The sequence below is a fragment of the Sander lucioperca genome, chromosome 6 (assembly GCF_008315115.2).
Source record: "Sander lucioperca isolate FBNREF2018 chromosome 6, SLUC_FBN_1.2, whole genome shotgun sequence".
In the NCBI taxonomy this organism is placed as follows: Eukaryota; Metazoa; Chordata; class Actinopteri; order Perciformes; family Percidae; genus Sander; species Sander lucioperca.
In genome coordinates this window covers 873,975-892,463 of record NC_050178.1, presented here as the reverse complement: position 1 = coordinate 892,463, position 18,489 = coordinate 873,975, and the positions used below count along the sequence as shown (strand labels likewise).

The 18,489-nt window shown below is 39.9% G+C and overlaps 2 protein-coding genes across 2 annotated transcripts; one reads left to right on the top strand and one right to left on the bottom strand.

Annotated features, from left to right (window-relative positions):
• Window positions 1-51: 51 nt before the first annotated feature.
• On the bottom strand, window positions 52-461 carry LOC116050278 (histone H2B 1/2-like). Its single transcript, XM_031300258.2, has one exon. It carries the CDS (start codon window positions 459-461, stop codon window positions 108-110), a length of 354 nt encoding a protein of 117 aa, XP_031156118.1. The 3' UTR covers window positions 52-107.
• Window positions 462-3,134: 2,673 nt separating this feature from the next.
• LOC116050260 lies at window positions 3,135-16,919 on the top strand. Its single transcript, XM_036002376.1, has 10 exons — window positions 3,135-3,222; window positions 3,452-3,478; window positions 3,642-3,923; window positions 4,813-5,109; window positions 5,196-5,279; window positions 7,539-7,613; window positions 14,595-14,639; window positions 15,230-15,328; window positions 16,139-16,182; window positions 16,266-16,919. Exons 1-10 carry the CDS (start codon window positions 3,189-3,191, stop codon window positions 16,422-16,424), a joined length of 1,146 nt encoding a protein of 381 aa, XP_035858269.1. The 5' UTR covers window positions 3,135-3,188; the 3' UTR covers window positions 16,425-16,919.
• The last annotated feature ends 1,570 nt before the right edge of the window (window positions 16,920-18,489 follow it).

Below are 18,489 nucleotides of genomic sequence, written 5' to 3'. Positions count from 1 at the left end.
TATTGATTGTGACCATAGTTAGCCATTATAACAGGAAGATGTCTTAAGAAGCAGTGTGTGGCTCTTAAAAGAGCCGTTGGTTTAGTAGATTACAGCAATGGGATGGTTTACTTGGAGCTGGTGTACTTGGTGACGGCCTTGGTGCCCTCAGACACGGCGTGCTTGGCCAGCTCCCCGGGCAGCAGCAGCCTCACGGCGGTCTGAATCTCCCTGGAAGTGATGGTGGAGCGCTTGTTGTAGTGAGCCAGACGGGAGGCCTCACCGGCGATGCGCTCAAAGATGTCGCTCACAAACGAGTTCATGATGCCCATGGCCTTGGAGAAGATGCCGGTGTCTGGATGGACCTGCTTCAGCAGCTTGTACACGTAAATGGCGTAGCTCTCCTTCCTGGTCTTTCTCTTCTTCTTGCTAGTCTTGGCTGCGGTCTTGAACACGGCCTTCTTTGAGCCCTTCTTGGACATTCTGAAGTATTCAAAGTGCTTCTCTTCGTCTATCATCCTCATTTGTCTCAAAAGAAGAGGTGGATGAAATGAAATGAGGAGTGATGGCGTAGTGTGTCTGTTGGTGCATACGTGGCACCACACACGTGCTACCAACCAGTGATCAGTGATGATGACGTAGGAGGTGTCCCCCTATAAAAGAGACCCCTGAACCCAGGAATGCGGAGGCAGAGGGATCTCAGTCAACACTCGCTTGCCTTTAGCACACAGGTAAGATCACAGCATCACATTTCATATACACTCATGTTCTGTTTGTATCTCCAGGAAGTCTTTGTTTGGTGGTATGAGGTTGTGGTCACTGTAGTCAGGGTTCTCACAGTCTTAACATCCGTGTGTGTGCGTCCGTGTGAGAGTGGGAAAATGAATGTTTGAGTATTCTCATGCATCTATGTGACAAACAGTGGTCCCGGTCAACACCAAACAGCATCAGAAAGAGTTCTGGTTAAACCGCACAAAAAGCCATGGAGGTTTGGTGGGTTGGGAAGCATAGGCTTAGATTTGGATGTATGGAAGGGGGGGTGGTGCTTGAAATCCTTGAAAATGCTTGAATTTTGATGTTGTGTTTTCAAGGTTTGAAAAGTGCTTACATTTTTGATAAAATGCTTAAAAATGCTTGAAATTGTAACTGTTTCTTTCACGACAAATACCTATCTGACTGAACAGCTTGTTTATTAAATGAAGAAATAAAATGTTGGAGAGCTTAAAATGAAACCTGCTCACTTGTGCATGTGTGACTACGATCCGCCAGTCTGTTTCCATATGTGTTTCTGCCCCCTGTACAGGTCCTATCCCCTGACCAATCGGCTATCCTAACCTTAACTACTCGGGTCTTTTGGCGTGGCCATAGTGGGATTCGTAATATCGCCGGCAGGTTGTTGTTTCAATGAACGTTGGCTGGAAGATGAAAAATACAAATTATGGATTAAAGAAACCCCACGAGTTACCTCTTGTAAAGTCTGCAAAAAAGACATGCAGCTTTTCACAATGGGCGAGTCTGCGCTCTCAAGTCACATGAAGGGTAAGACATTGACTTTTCAAGTTAGCCACCTGAAGTAGCCTACTGTACACGTTAGCGCCTATTTGGGTGGTGGTGTAAATAACACAACATGAGCGTGAAAAAATAGAGATGTGATTTCGCTGGTACTGGGATCCGCGTTGCATGGCATTCGCATGATCCCAGCCTCCTCGGACTTGGACCCCTAATTAATTAGAATAATAATTGCCTTAACGTAAATAAAGATGCCACCATAAATCGATGAAGAAAAAAACACAAATTTTTGCAAAAAAATTACCAGAATGCAGAAAATGGAAGTATTTGCCGCTCAAAGTATCATGGGGGAGGACCCCCCTGGTTATAATCTATCCACTGTTGAAACTAAACCTACACCCTTGTTGGGAAGGATCAACGGTCAGAATGGAAAGTGCATACTTTGCAAGTTACTGGAAACATTGTCCAGTGAATGATAGAAAAACAACAGTGAAACAAGACCAAGAGTCTCCAGAAGCAGCTCTGTGTGGCTGCAATGCAAAGGAAACCAAATTGTTGCCTGGAGGTTAAAAAATTGCTTTTGATCCGTAGCAATTGTACAAAGTCAGAATAAAGTTATTTTGGATGCATGATGCTGTGAGCATGAAAGTGTGATACGATGTGAGTGGAGGTAATGCAGAGTTAATTTGTGCAAAGATGGAATAGGCAGAAAGGTCAACATGGTATATTTCATGGTATTATATCAGGTTTGTATGATGGGTGTAGAAAGATGTGGAAAGAAAACAAGATAGAGATATGTGAGCACAGTCCATTTAGGCAGTGAGCAGTAAGAAACTAAATCAATGGATGCTCAATACATATACATGTCAGCACTAAAACTATGGGATTATTTTTGTGATTTTAATTCCAAACAAAATTTCTCAAGTATCAAACAAAAAACACTAACTCAAGCAAAGAAAATGTCACCTCAAAGGTAAAACTTAAAACTTGCAAACAAAACATTTGTGTAGTCGTAAACTATTGGTCTTTTATTCGTTTGATAAGATGTCCTTTTGTTTACAGTTCCCTCTGCTTCTTTCTCAATGATCAGTCTTTTGCTCTCTCCAGCATCTATTATGTATGCATTCTGTGAGTTTATATATATATATATATTTTTTTTTTTTTATTTTTTTTTTTTTCCCACTCTCAATTCTCATCATTGCACTCTATGATTCGTTGTTTTATCTTGTAAGCTGTACTGTACTGTAACTTCCATTCCATTCCTCACAAAAATCTTTTAGTTGAGACTTCTTATTGTATTTAAGTTATCGTCTTAATTTGTTTGGATACAATTTTAGCACAAGCCAGCACTAGCCCTGCCAGTTTAGAACAAGCAACAAGTAAAACAGACATTTAAAAAAAAAGACAATAAGAAAGCAACACAAATTATGAACACATTGTATTTTCTCTGAAGCAGTCTTCCGACAGGGTAGATGTAATCTAAATATACAGTATACCACACATACTGGGGCTTTATTAATGATGTCAGATGCATGTTTGCCATTTTCTGTGGTCTGTCTGTCAGTATAATTTATTTCTGATGCTTGCTGTGGTTTTCCTGAGAACATGTTCTGCAAAATGACACTTTCAGTATGCCAAAGTTCATGTAGTCAGACATTCAAGTGTAGTCTTCTTGGACATTGACACTGTTCAGCTTCATCATGGCTGGACAACTGCTGTTAGTCATCCTCATGTGTAAGTCAAACCTCTTGTCAGTTTCTTTCATTGTACTGTAAGTGTAGGCAGATACACACCAATACAGGTCCATTTTATTTGTAAGAGCCAGATTAATATGTAAAGTCAAGCCGTTGTGTATTGGTAGCAGCATGTTTAATTAAACTTGTTAATCCGGTTTTAGAGATCAAGGGTTTATTTTACTATTACATCTGTTTCACTTGTTAACATGTTTTCTTTTCTTCAACAGATTCCTTTTCTGAGATAAAAGCACAAGGTCAGTCTCTCATAATTTGAAAATTTGCCTGTGCAGTACTTTTTTTCTTCTATTTTCTATACGGTGCATTAAATCACAGTTGCCCATTAGGAATCTTATCTTAATGCAACTATTATGTATGTGATATAACACGTTTACCTCTAAACCTTTGTTTACCTTCCAGCTCTTCTTCCACCCAACCTGACAGTGAATCCACCGGTGATCACACAGACAGAAACAGTCACACTGAACTGTCAGACTCCATCACATCTTACTTTGTCTGAGTGTTATTTTCGAATGGTAAGAGGACAAACTGGCAAAAGCTTCCCTTGTCTGCAGACACTGACAGGAACTGAGCTGCTGAAGATGGCCCATCAGAGTTCATCTGCTGAGGTTCAAGTGACATGCTTTTACCTTCACGTGTCTCGATCTCCTGACAGTGATCCATCGTTCATCATCATTCGAAGTGAGTGAACACTACTACCAGCCCGGTCTCATGGCAGTTCGTGTAAATGTCACGTTATTTTTAATCTATTGGTACGTGTTCACGGGCACGTTTTTCTTGTTTTTTACGTGGTGGCAGCACAAAAATGTGAAGTAATGTATTTCAATGGGAAGCATATTTCGTGGCCACAGCACAAAAATGGTACGGAGTAGTATAAAAAGCCGAAAATCCATGTAGGGAGGTTGGTCAGGGTGGTGGATGGGTCAAACAACACAGGACTTTCACCCGGGCGACCGGGGATCGTATCCCGCGTGTGGCGTTTTGTTTCCCGGGGATCGTGTCCCGCGTGTGCCGTTTTGTCCCGCGTGTGGCGCTTTGTTTCCCGTAGGGTTTTTCCTAAACCCATCCCGTTATTGTGGCGCGTCCCCCGTCCCCCGCGGCCATCTCCCGGCGTGTGAGGCGCCCTTTCCCGGTAGGGTTTTTCCTAAACCCAACCTCCGCCATCCCGTTATTGTGGCGCGTCCCCAGCGGGCCACCTTGCGGCCACCTCGCGGCCGCCTCGCATCATTTGGAACGTCCTTTTCGGCCGTCTCCCGGCCGTCTCCCAGAGTCCTTTCCCCGAGAAAATAACGTGACATTTACACGTAAAAAACGAGAAAAACATGCCCATAACACGTATCAATAGATTAAAAATAACGTGACATTTACACGTAAAAAACGAGAAAAACATGCCCATAACACGTATCAATAGATTAAAAATAACGTGACATTTACACGAACTGCCGTGAGACCGAATAATAGAAGCTTTTTAATGGACATCATCTGCTGTTAGTGATTATATATATTATTAGAATCATTTTGAATAAATGCATTTTTCATTTATTTAATCAAACACATGCTTCATTTTCAGCTCTTCTTCCATCTAAACTGACAGTGAATCCAGCGATGATCGACGAGACCGGCTCAGCCACCCTGAACTGTCAGACTCCTTCATCTGTTTCTGTGTCTATGTGTTATTTCTTCAGTCTAAGTGGAGGGAATTTCAGAGGGCTCTCATGTCTGCAGACACTGACAGGAACTGAACTGCTGAAGATGGCCCATCAGAGTTCACCTGCTGAAGTTCAAGTGACGTGTTTCTACACTATAAAGGTTGGAGAGAAAAGTTATCCATCTCCACACAGTGACACGTTGTCCATCACCATACACAGTGAGTGGCTGTTATTGTATTTTGATGCAGTGTCAGCACAAGAAATGTGGAGAGATGTAATGATCCAGGTGTGAATATGCTTTTAGAAGTGACAAACCAAAATGAAGAGAGAAACACTTATTTCAGAACCTCCATTCACATCAAAATGTCACCTGTGGGCGATGATACAGGTGATACAGAAATGCTTTTTTGTTAATTTCATTTTGATGTCAGAATATTTGTATTGGATTGTATGGTAGAGCAGAGAGAGAGGTCAGTCCTTTTCCTAGGGCGATGGTCTCTTATCGTCCAAGGCTTTTAGTGGAAGCCCCAACGGTGTTGCCTGCTTGTCCTTTGTTCCCAACTTCTGTCTCTGTTGTATGGGTAGGTCAGGGGCTTCCAGGCATGGATTGGCCAGCAGGAGTACCAGGAGATTTCCCGGTGGGCCGGTCTATTTGTGTGGGCTGAATAGGCCACACAACTTTTTTTTTTTTTGATCGGCCCATAGAGAGAAGAGAGATCACCTACCGTAGAGAAAGAGCGCATTTAAGTTCTGTCCCCATGGGCAGCAAAATTAACTCCTTAAAGTGCCGGTAGTGATTTTTAGCATGTCAAACGATTATTTTAGCACCCTGGTCTACCAGAGAGGACTTGTTAGCTGTTAGTAAGGTAATGTTAGTTATGTATTAGCAAGCTAAGGGACTTGCAAACATAGTACTATAGCTTTCTGATTTATCCACATTCCACAATAACACAAACACATACTGTGTACAAAATGCAGCTTTAGCTTAATATATTATATATTATTATAATATATTGTCACTTGTTTACAATATAAGACAGCCATGCTCCACCCTCAACCTTTAGCCATCTTGCCATCAGGAGCCAGGCAGCCTTTTGGAATTAGTGAGTACTTTATCATACTCTCTTACTTACCACTCAGCTAAGTAGCAGTATTAGTGGCTGGAATGCAGGAATTACATGTGTTGAAGGGGAGTGCGAGGTAAATAAAGTTAAATTAAAGGGAGAAGAGCTTGGATGTTAAACAAGAGCTTATTCATTATTTTACCTACTGTTAAAAAAAGCAAATACAGGTTACTCTTTTTGCACTTGCTCTGTTTACTTTAAGTTTTTATTTTTGTATTCCTCCTGAAAGTGACTTTATTTTGTGGTTGGATTGATAGCCTACATCTGGCTTCAGGTTGCACAAAAAAATGATTTTACTTGAACAGTGCAGTGTTAAACAATTTTAATAAATAGAGATTTGAACCTTATTGAAATTAGTTTTGTGTAAATTGTTAATAATTGAGCAATGGGAAAATACTTCCGTCTGGTCGCCGGTTTGCGGCTTTGAGATGGAAAACAAGACGCTATAAGAATACTCTTGTTCCAGCTGCAATTGAATTCCTAAATAATAAGAGAGAAGTTTTAGTACTTGACAGTTAATATGGATAGAGGATATGTATGTGTTATGGCGCAGTCTGTCATGATGTCTATTTGTTTACTTGTAAATTTGTACGTGAAATAGTTGTATGTTCTTATGTCTTTTATGTGGATGACCGAATTCTTCTTTTTATCTGTAAAACAATTTTACCTGCGGGTATGAAATAAAATTACCTTGACCTTGATAATGACTAATTGAAAAATTAATCGTTAGATTAATCGAAAAATTAACAATACATTATAAGACAGCCATGCTCCACCCATTTTGCCATCTTGCCATCAGGAGCTAGGCAGCCTTTTTGAATTAGTGAGTACATTATCATACTCTCTTACTTACCACTCAGCTAAGTAGCAGTATTAGGGGCTGGAATGCAGGGTTCAAAACTAACGTTTTGAAGGTAATACTAGTGAATGTTAAAATTAAACTTAATTTTGGCTGGTGAGGTAAGCAAATCTATTAGCCACTTGCATATTTTACCAGCACTTGGCTGCTAAATGGTGCTGATTTGGACCCTGCTTACATGTGTTGAAGGGGAGTGCGAGGACAGGTGGTGTCCGGCCGATTGTGGTGGGCTGGTCTGGATCTCAAAACCAGAGCTGATTTTTTACCCCAGTCCAGCCCTGGGTGCTTCCACTCCTGTAATGCCTACAAAACGAACATCAGGTCCACTAAAGATCAGATATATTAAGTGTGACTTTGATTAATCACAAATCATAACTATGAGCATTCTGTATATATCAACACTCAACTATTTTATTTATTCATACATGCTTGTCATGATTCTTCAATGTTCTTACTGCCTTGTCTGTCTTGTCCTTTTTTATCTTTCTTTTAATGTTTTGTATTTATATTTTTATTGTTATGCAGTAGGCTGTATAACGATGGAGTGTGTAGTAGTGACCACATGCATTTCCTACTTGTGGATATTAAAGTTTACCTTGACCTTGATCTTGATATGTATTTGATAGTATTGTGATATTTGAAATGTACTTTGTTGATTCACCAGGGAGGACTGTTGGTACATCAAGTAACACTGGTAGTTTTATCTCTACTTTCCCAACATCAGTGAAACCAGCAGCAGGTAACTATTCCATTTTTCAACAACCCACACATACTCTTTACTAAGTGTTTTTACATACACTTTATGTAATATTGACATGTGAAACACTGAATATGTTAATACAAAAAGTGATTATCCTGAATCTCAGTCAAAGTGCATATTGAAGGGATGGTTGCTGTTTGGTTACTCAGATGTGTGTGATAGATGGTGTATGCAGTTGTTTATGGATATGTGAAGTTAGCCATTCTAGTGCAGATGTTAGCCCACATTGTTCAAGTAAAATTAAGTTATAAAACAGAACATTAAAATGTGCTGCTTAATAACTTCACATTTGTAAGGGAGAAAATATATATGTGTGATGTTAATATGTTTTGTGCCTTCAAGAAACAGACACTAGTATGACTCCTATGACTCCAGAATCTGGCGACGAAATAACAGGTAAACTCTTATTATTGCATCAAAATGCAAAACATGCTTTTCTGTTGATGTTTGTTGCTGTGTACTCATGTTCGAGTCTTAATACCTCTGACACTAAATATAAAAAAACATATAACATATTACAGTAACATACTATCTGGTAGTATGTATCTCTAATAGTTAGCTTGAGTTGTGGATATTGTACACCCAAATCACATTAGAAATTGGGGGTTGAATATTAGATGTGATATGATTTGTGCGAAAAGTTAAGAAATAGCTAAGATTTTATATTTTAAAAGTTGAAAATGGTGACTCTGTCATCTTCAGCAGACACACTGCACACCGCTGTAGTGAAAGAATTATCACAGTGCTACAAGGAAGTAATACATTTTCAGTTATTTTTATTCTCAATGTAACCCTATCTGTCAGACCGCAAGCCCCAGCAAAGTCTGACTCTGCATTGTGTTTATTTAGGATGTTGGATATTAGGGCTGGGACGATTTATCGACGTAGTCGACGTCATCAGTTACGTAAATGCGTCGACACAAATAATTTGCGTGACTTGGTCACTAAATAAAATAAATAAATAAAACTTGCGTGCAAATTAATTAATGTAATGCAGAACTAATGTAATGCGGAACTACTGTTAGATACGCGGGTTCTAGGGATACCTAATCTGTAGCCCTGCCTTAGCGCTGAAGCTAGCCGAGCTCTCCGCCTACATGCAGTTTTTTGTCAGGTCGACAGTCCAGTGAGTGAGTCAGAGATAGCAGCACGAAAGGACGAGTATGGCGAGTGGTGGTGACCCACAAGAGTTAGAGGACCCGCCGGCCTCTTTAAGATCGCAAGTTTGGGAAAACTTTGAGACTGTATGGCTGCAGCCTGGAGCCTCCCGTGTCATTCCCTCTTGTCTCATGCATCCTGCCTGGTGCCGTCCCCGCCTCGAAAACTTTGGTCTTCGGGTCAGTTACAGTAGTAAGCTACAGAATAGAGAGTGGTGGATAAGACTAGGACTGTGTGTCGGCGTTGTTCAGCAGTTGTTGGGTATGTGAGTGGAAATACATCATACAACAACATGCTAACGCATATCCGACGCCATGACTCAGATGTGCCAATCACTGGAACAAGACAAAACTAGAACTGCAAGCAGTTATGACGGGGCCCAAGCCACCCACGGCAGTCGCCCCCGACGCCCGGGGGAACGTGCGAAAGCGGAACCCGAAGCTGGGCGTTGGGGAGGCAAACATCGAGAGGCGCGAGCCGCGACGTCTGCGGTACGCCGCCGTTGGAAACGTAGCGGTCAACAGTTCACCTCCACGCATATACGGACTAACTTTAAGAATTCTCTACAATAAACAAACTTCTTAACCCCCCTGACCGCGGGAGACAGCAGAGAAAAATGAAAGAGTGACCGAGAGGGTGGAGGGGGGAGGCAGGTGTGGTGGTTGAACGAGCAGGGGAGGTGGTCAAGTTGTTGCAAATGGCGTCATAGGCGCCGATTTATGTTTTCCTCCGTGGGTGCTTCGTGGGAAATTAAGAATCAATGACACCAACATAACCAATCACACTATGACAGACTCTCCACTTAGCACCAACTGCAATGTTTAATTGCACAGTATCGGCGCCTATGAATGGTGTTGATGTTGGATTGAAAAAGTGAGAGAAAAGAGTTGCATTTGTCCACTGTGAAGGTTGTAGCAACTTTGTCAAGTGGGTTAAGTAGTTTGTTTATTGTAAAACACCAGGGGAGCACACAAAAGCAAAAACCAAAACCAAAACGGTAGGAGGCAAACCTCAGTAAATATTGAGAAGTGTGAGCTACAAGGTCCGTGGTACATTTCCTTGCAAATATCCCATTAACATTGAGTAAAAGGGCCAAAACTCGTCTACGTCGATTATAGCGCCCCCTAATGGCCGATCTTCGCCAAATTTGGTACAGAGCCTCAGAGCGGCATGCCGAACAAGCACTACAAGTTTTGTGTTGATTGCATTTACTGTGGCAGAGATATTGCAATTGCAAATTCCCCATTCAAAAGCATTGAGTTATTGGCCAAAACAAATAAACGTTGCTTATAGCGCCCCCTGAAGGCCAAAATCTTCGCCAAATTTGGTACAGAGCATCGTAGTGGGATGGTGAACAAAGATCTCAAATTATTTGCTGATAACATTTAATTTGGCCAAGATATGATATGATATGTGTATGGTAGCTAGCTAGGAAAATTTGTTTGGTCGTCAAATGCGCATACTTTAACGTAGCAAAATTCCTTGGGTAACTTTTGGTCTCGTCCATGTGGAGATGCTACATACCAGGTTTCGTGCTGATCCGTCATACGGCCTAGGACGAGTGCGAAAAGTTGGTTTTGCACATTGCGCGATATTGTGAAAAAACCTTTGAGCAGAAATGGGCGTGGCCTATATTATGTGATTCAGCTTGATTCAAGGAAGACGTGGATGTAAGTTATTTTAATGTGCGATGTGTAATGTGAGAGTTGAAGGCAAAAAAACATTATAGCGCCACCTAGTGGTCCACATGTGTAATTTTTGGTAGGTGTGGTCCAGACCCATTGTCTATCTACCCTGTAAATTGAAAGTTGTTCACGTGGGTCTCATAGGCCACACCCACTTTGACCCCTCAGTACCCCACTCTAGGGTTGGCCTCAGGAGTGTCCCTAGATGGTACCCATCAAATTTTGTAAAAATCAGATTAGCGGTTCATGAGGTATAAACTTTTTGTACTTGTAGCGCCCCCTAGTGGCCAATATTTGTAAAACGGGTGAGTGACCTTCAGAGGGTCATGTTAAACAAGAATCTAAAGTTTGGCATTGATGGCATTTATTTTGGCTGAGACATGGCAAAGTTGGTGTTTTCATAGTTAGCTACACAAATTTGTTTGTGCGTAATATGCGCAATTTTTATCCTATCAAAATTATTTTTATTAACTTTTTGTCCGGTCCATCTGGAGATGCTACATGCCAAATTTCGTGCCGATCGGTCGCACGGTCTAGGAGGAGTTCGAAAAAGTAGGTTTTTGATAAATCACGATTTTTCACGCATAAAAGTTTAGGCGGAAATGGGCAAGGCCTATATCACGTGACTCAGTTGGATCCATGGAACGCGTGGATATATGGTTTTTGAATGTAAGGTGTACGGTGTGGGAGTTATAGGGCCAAACGCTTTTTTTCTGCTATAGCGCCACTTAGTGGTGGAAGTGGGTCTATTTTTGCGCCTGAGGTCCTTGCGGAGTTTGGGACCATTACTGCCAACCATAAATGCCAACCCCCCACCATGTACAGTTTAGGCTGTAGTCGGAGTTTTAGGCGGGGAAGAATAATGGAAAAAAAATAAATAATGTATGATGATTAATCAGTAGAAAAACAATAGGGTTCTACAGCCCTGCTGTATGAACGGCATAGCTTTGCTATTGTCCGTTCTTACAGACTCGGGCTTGGACCCCTAAAAAACGGACCAACTTCACCTCCCTACAGTGCTTAACCAGCCTTTAGATACAAATAAATAAAGTTAAATTAAAGGGAGAAGAGCTTGGATGTTAAACAAGAGCTTATTCATTATTTTACCTACTATTAAAAAAAGCAAATACAGATTACTCTTTTTGCACTTGCTCTGTTTATTTTAAGTTTTTATTTTTGTATTCCTCCTGAAAGTGACTTTATTTTGTGGTTGGATTGATAGCCTACATCTGGCTTCAGGTTGCACAAAAAAATGATTTTACTTGAACAGTGCAGTGTTAAACAATTTTAATAAATAGAGATTTGAACCTTATTGAAATTAGTTTTGTGTAAATTGTTAATAATTGAGCAATGGGAAAATAATGGCTAATTGAAAAATTAATCGTTAAATTAATCGAAAAATTAACAATACATTATAAGACAGCCATGCTCCACCCATCTTGCCATCAGGAGCTAGGCAGCCTTTTTGAATTAGTGAGTACATTATCATACTCTCTTACTTACCACTCAGCTAAGTAGCAGTATTAGGGGCTGGAATGCAGGGTTCAAAACTAACGTTTTGTCCACCAGGTAATACTAGTGAATGTTAAAATTTAACTTAATTTTGGCTGGTGATGTAAGCAAATCTATTAGCCACTTGCATATTTTACCAGCATTTGGCTGCTAAATGGTGCTGATTTGGACCCTGCTTACATGTGTTGAAGGGGAGTGCGAGGACAGGTGGTGTCCGGCCGATTGTGGTGGGCTGGTCTGGATCTCAAAACCAGAGCTGATTTTTTACCCCAGTCCAGCCCTGGGTGCTTCCACTCCTGTAATGCCTACAAAACGAACATCAGGTCCAGTAAAGATCAGATATATTAAGTGTGACTTTGATTAATCACAAATCATATGTTTTTATAGTATTGTGACATTTGAAATGTACTTTGTACTCAGTGACATCAGTGAAACCAGCAGCAGGTAATTATTCCGGTTTTCAACAACCCACACACACTCTTTACTAAGTCTTTGAACATACACTCTATGTACAAATGTAAGTTTGTTGCTGTGTACTCATGTTCTGAGTGTTAATACGTCTGACACTAAACACTGGAGGCTCATCACTGAAGAAAGATGAGTAGGCCTATGTGTCTTCCATCGATTCTGTTGCCTGTTAACTAGACATCTGCTCTGTTTCAGTTTATATCATTAACAGAATGTCATATGATTTGTTGCTTTTTGTAAAATGTCAGGAGTTGTATACATACTGTTTATCACATCATTACAGTATGTAAAAAACTAGCATTTAAAGGGTTAAGGGTCTGAGTGTCTGCATTTGAACACAGTTCATTAGACTTATTGTTGGAGCTGAGGTTGAACTTCCAAAATCAGAAAAAAAACACCCTTGCCAAAATGTATTCCTGTGCATCAACACAGTCAAAATGATCGAAAAGATTAAAAACAAAAAAGCCAAAAATGTCCGTAGTGATGCACAAGGGTTAAATATATTTAGTGCAGGTCTTAAAGGTGCTCTAAGCGATGTCACGCGTTTTTTAGGCTACAACATGTTTTGTCACATACAGCAAACATGTCCTCACTATTCGCTAGCTGCCTGTCCCCTGAACACACTGAAAAAAAATGAGGTCTCTGTAGACAGCCCAGGCTCCACAAATGGCAACAAAAACTAACTGCGCCAACCTGCACCACCAAACATAACAAACAGTGTTCCAGCCAATAACCGACAAAAAGAATTTGGGCGTGGGTGTTGGGGGGTTAGTGTATGGAAGGGAGAGGACGGGATGAGGTGGAGGGAGGGGCGAGCTAGCCTCCGTTTTGTTTGACAATACTTCCAAAATCAACAACAATTGACATCACCCAACATCGCTCAGAGCAGTCATTCACAAACTGTGGTCCGTGAGGGTACGGCATGCTGTGTAGATGGTGTATGCAGTTGTTTATGGATATGTGAAGTTAGCCTTTCTAGTGCAGATGTGTGCAGCTTAATAATTTCACATTTGTACCCATACAAAGGGAGAAAATATCTATTTGTGATTGTGACGGGGCGCATGGCTGCCGTCACGCTAGCGATGCGCTACCTATTTTTCCTCTCAGAGACTGAATGTAAATGTTGCCTGTATAGGTTTATTTAGCGTGTTCATATGTTCTGTTAATTACCACACACTGTCAAATAATCTGTAAACCTAGTCATTTATCAAATTCCTCAGTTATCCTGTAGCTTTCTTGTGTACACATTTAACATTTAACATCTAATACTGCAGTGATTTAAATGCTATGGCAACATCCATCAATACATAATTTTCTATTGTTTAAAACCCTACAGTTTATTTCACAAACATGTTCAGTTACAATAATCACACAACACTTGTTCCTTTGTTAACTAGGGTCATTTATTGAGATTAAAAGCTAACAGAGGGTAACATGATTTGTCTTACCAGCATGTGCTCTCTTTGTTCTAAAGGAAAGTTTGCTGCGATCCTCGGGTTTAAATGGGTCTATGACTTCCGGGGTAACAGGAAGTTAACCGGCATTTTAGGTATTACATTTTGTAGCCATCAAGATGTCTTGGGGCTTTGTCTAATTTGAATGTGAATCATATAAATGATATGCTGTACATGTCTAGCTTCTTAGATATATAAATTTTGGCTGTATGGAGCCATTTCTGTCTATTCACCTGAGCCAGCCCTGCATTGTATTGTGTTGGTATGTTCCAATTTGAGGGGTGGGGCTTCAGGCTATATAGAGTGGCAGTAGTATTTGCTCAGGAGAGCTGTTGGAACACCTGAGGGAGTAGGATGTAAGTCTGTTGCATATCCTCAGAGTGATGACTTGAGTTAAGGTCTAATTAGTGAATAGATGAATATTTATATTATCTTATTGTTTTGACTCCCAAGTCAATTTATTTTATTTCCTTGAAAGTATAGGCTATATTTTTCTGTTTTCTTTAATTGTTTTGTTAATTTTTATTTCACGATTTGCCTCATTTGGCCTTAATTGGGGTAAACAATAAAAATCCCATCTTGTCAACTTCATCTCCGACTCATCCTGAGTGTTTACACCTGCTCACAACTACTCATCTACATCTACCCTTGACAGTGATGTTAATATGTTTTGTGCCTTCAAGAAACAGACACTAGTATGACTCCAGAATCTGGCGACAAAATAACAGGTAAACTCTTATTGCATCAAAATGCAAACATGCTTTTCTGTTGATGTTTGTTGCTGTGTACTCATGTTCGAGTGTTAATACGTCTGACACTAAACATAAAAAAAAACATATAAAACATTTTACAGTAACATATTATCTGGTAGTATTTATCTTTCATAGTTAGCTTGAGTTGTAGCTATTGCACACCCAAATCACATTAGAAATTGGGGGTTGAATATTAGATGTGATGCCATTTGTGTGAAGAAATAGCTGAGATTTTATATTTGAAAAGTTGAAAATGGTGACTCTGTCATCTTCAGTAGACACACTGCACATTGCTGTAGTGTAAGAATTATCACAGTGCTACAAGGAAGTAATACATTATTAGTTATTTTTATTCTCAACATGTCCTCAACTTGAATTCAGTGATAAAATGTTTGGAACCTAATTTACTATGAACATCAGTAGCATCATTTTGATTTCCACGTTAAATATTTGGTGTGAACTGGTATTGGTGGTTAAAACACTCTATCCACAGAACATATCTTCCTGCTTTGTGTTAATATTGTGAGAAGCAAAACTGACTTGTTTATGGCTTCTGTTGTTTGCAGAAACATGGATATTGAAGTTTGCAGCAGTTGTTGCTGGTTGTGGAGTCACGGTGGGCGTCATCTTACTTGTTTCTGCAATTCTCTGCAACAAAAGAACTGGTGAGAGCTAGGTTCATTTGTTAGTCAAACAGGTCCAACAGGTTTTTTCCTTTCTGATTATTACATATGTACTGTACTTAAACTCGGGAATTGCGTTGTTGCATCTTAAGATTTACTCAGTTTGAGAGGGTGTCAGACTTTGTTCCTTTGTCCCTTCAGCCCCATTCTCTATTCCTCCGGCTCCTCCAATTTGTTTCCTAGAATGGTGAAGGCATGTCCCGACCTACTCTGAGACAGAGGCAAACACACGTTTGCTTCCCCCATCACCTGACTGCCAGACCAATCTACTGTACACATGTGCTTCCACTTCATTCATTTGTCTGCCTGACTTTTCCTCCTCACCTCCTCACTTGCATCACCCGCCTGCTTCCCATCCGCTCTCATTAGATCCTGCTGTACTTATACCAGTCCAGATGCTTTGTTCCTTGCCAGTTTAATGTTTCAATGTGGTTATCTGTCTGTCTGTTACCTGCCTGCTGTATACCTGTTTTGTGTCCGCATGAACAGAACAAAAAAAAAGACCTGCATCTCAATCTGAAAGTAAACCCTCCGTGTGGGAGAGAAACACTGCACTTAGACAAAATAACCTCCTTTGCTCGTGTCTAACACTCTTTCACACATGAAGTGTGCCTAACAGCTGGTTTATTTTGTACACTTTTAAAGTGTGATGCTTTCCAAGTATGTGTGTTGTGACCATCACATTCTTAACTCCAATCAGCTGGACTGAATACATATCTTAATAAAGAGAAATGTATAATTGTGTATATATAACCTTTGCAATCATCTTACATTGAGTGTCTCTCTCACTAGCAGGTTCTGAGGAAGTAAAAAGCCAAGAGCCTCAAAATGAGAATGTAAGTATGACATGAGAGGCAATAGTAAATACATTTTCCATATATATTAACAGATGCTACAGTGGGTTTCTTTCTTTTCCCAGTTTGACACATACCATATGTACTCCATTATTGCTGAAGAGCCAGCTGCATCAGGCCTGAAGGGTATGGTCTACAGCACAGTGATATACTATGCTATACTGGATAGAGAAAGAGAGGCAGACACCCTCAAGGACTGTAAGAAATGTAAACCTTTTGTTTGAAGTTGAGTGGTATATTCCAGACTAATGTTGGGGGACATAACAATTTCTTTTTATCAGATCAACCAAACTGCTGGTTAAGACTGAAGCAAACTTTTACACAAGTTTCCCCAGTTTGATACAACTTTCAAGTTGAGGTTTATGACGGACAAAGCACAGCTTGGTTTCCAAACTGCATTTCGATTTAGCTTTATTTTAGGTCAAGATTGAACATGTATTTAGTTTTACTCATATATTAAGCGTGAGTTCACTTTACTCCTGTTAATAATTTGTTTTACTTTTATTTGTTGTGTGTTCTGTTTTTGTTATGTTATGATGTTTTTGTATCTGGATATATTTTATCTGAGACTTCTGTGACTACACATGCATATATATAATAATGTTTCTCAGTTAGTCACTTTAAGTGACAGACACACATACAAATGAGAGGTTGTGTAAATCGGAGGAGGTCCAGATGAATGTACAGTTGGTTTTAATTGTCAATGATGAAGAGCTAAAAATCAAGAGCTATTGAAAAAAAAAAAAAGTGACCTATTGCATATTTTAATTTAAAACAAAAAAATAATCCATTGTGCATACAATGGGAGAAGATCACAAGTTTATTTGAAATGTTCAATAAAATGAAACGGCTATTGACAAAAATCAAAAAGCTCCCTTGGCCCATTTGCATGGACTTTTGAGACTGTCTCTAACTTCTATTCCAGATTTATTCTATGTTCAGATGTTTCCCTGACAAACTTCTCAAAAGAATCTTGCTCAGTTAAAAATTGGGTAAATTACAAAAGATTTTTTTTTTTTTTTTTTTTTAAGCTAGTGTCCAAACACAAACGTAAGCATATCTCGGCCAAATCAAATGCTATCAACGTAAAACTTGGTATTACTGTTCGCCAGGCCACTTCGAAGGCTCTGTACCCAAAACAAAATTAACATCGGCCCCTAGGGGCGCTATAATTGAGGTAGATGCGTTTTGGCGTATAACTCAATGAATGTAAATGGAGAAAATTTGCAATTGCAATTTCTCAGCCACAGTAAGTGCTATCATTGCAAAACTTGAGATTCATGTTTACCATGGCAATTTGAGGCTCTGTTCAAAATGTTTCTTAGGAGGCGCTATAATCGAGGTAGATGCGTTTTGGCCTATACCCCAAAGTAAATGCGAAATTTGTGGCTCACACCTCGCGACATTCCCTGACATTTGCCTCTCCACCGTCGAGCTTTGGGTTCCACTTTCGCGGGCTCCGCAGGTCGTCGGGGGTGACTCATGAGTTTTATTTAGAATGCTTTATCTTTGAATAATGTGCGCAGGTTTGAGCTCTTTCAGAAATATCTCTTTCAGTTAAAGGTGCTCTAAGCCAGGGGTTTTCAAACTTTTTGTGTGTGGACCACTATTTGTAATCAAGAATTTTCACGGACCACCTCATTATAGACATAATAAAATATGTCTACACACAGTCCTACCTGAATTAATCTGCACCTCTTAATAGGCCTACTAGCACTAAAACTATAACTGGTCATCGCATCAGTACAACAGGCTTGTTAAAAGAAAGTTTACCGCACAAAACGGCTGTCGCATATTTAAATTTTTCATTTACTCAAGCTCCCGAGGGCATGATCAGGTTCATTTGAACAACAGGCTTATTTCCATAGCAATGGAGTATTAAATCTATACAGTAATAAGAACACTTGGATGTAGTCAAACTTTTGGTGATTTTAGGGGATTATTAATCTTCAGAGTTTTACAAGTCCTCAAAAAGTAGGCTGTGAGTTTGTCCACTTAACAGAACATCTGCAAAACATTTCAGAAACGCAAGATCAAGAAACTAACTGGAAATTAAAATAATAGGCCTAATAGGCCTTATTCATTCCATTTATAATTTAAAACAGTCTCATATAAGCTACCTATAAAGGCTATGAGTATGATGTGATCATGAGAACATTCTTTGCCTCTAATATGCCTGTTTACACATTTAATGAAAACACAGTAGGCCTACTCTTGGTTAAAAATTAATAAAAGGAGAAGCCATTGGAGTCTATTTGCCAGCCCAATGTGAACATAATATCCCCCTCT

Excerpts from the sequence above, each read along its gene's own strand:
- LOC116050278 (XM_031300258.2), bottom strand. The coding sequence starts at position 461 with ATGTCCAAGAAGGGCTCAAAGAAGGCCGTGTTCAAGACCGCAGCCAAG.
- LOC116050260 (XM_036002376.1), top strand. The coding sequence starts at position 3,189 with ATGGCTGGACAACTGCTGTTAGTCATCCTCATGT. Across the intron at positions 3,924-4,812 it reads ATCGTTCATCATCATTCGAA|CTCTTCTTCCATCTAAACTG; the intron begins GTGAGTGAACAC and ends CTTCATTTTCAG. Across the intron at positions 7,614-14,594 it reads ATCAGTGAAACCAGCAGCAG|AAACAGACACTAGTATGACT; the intron begins GTAACTATTCCA and ends TGTGCCTTCAAG.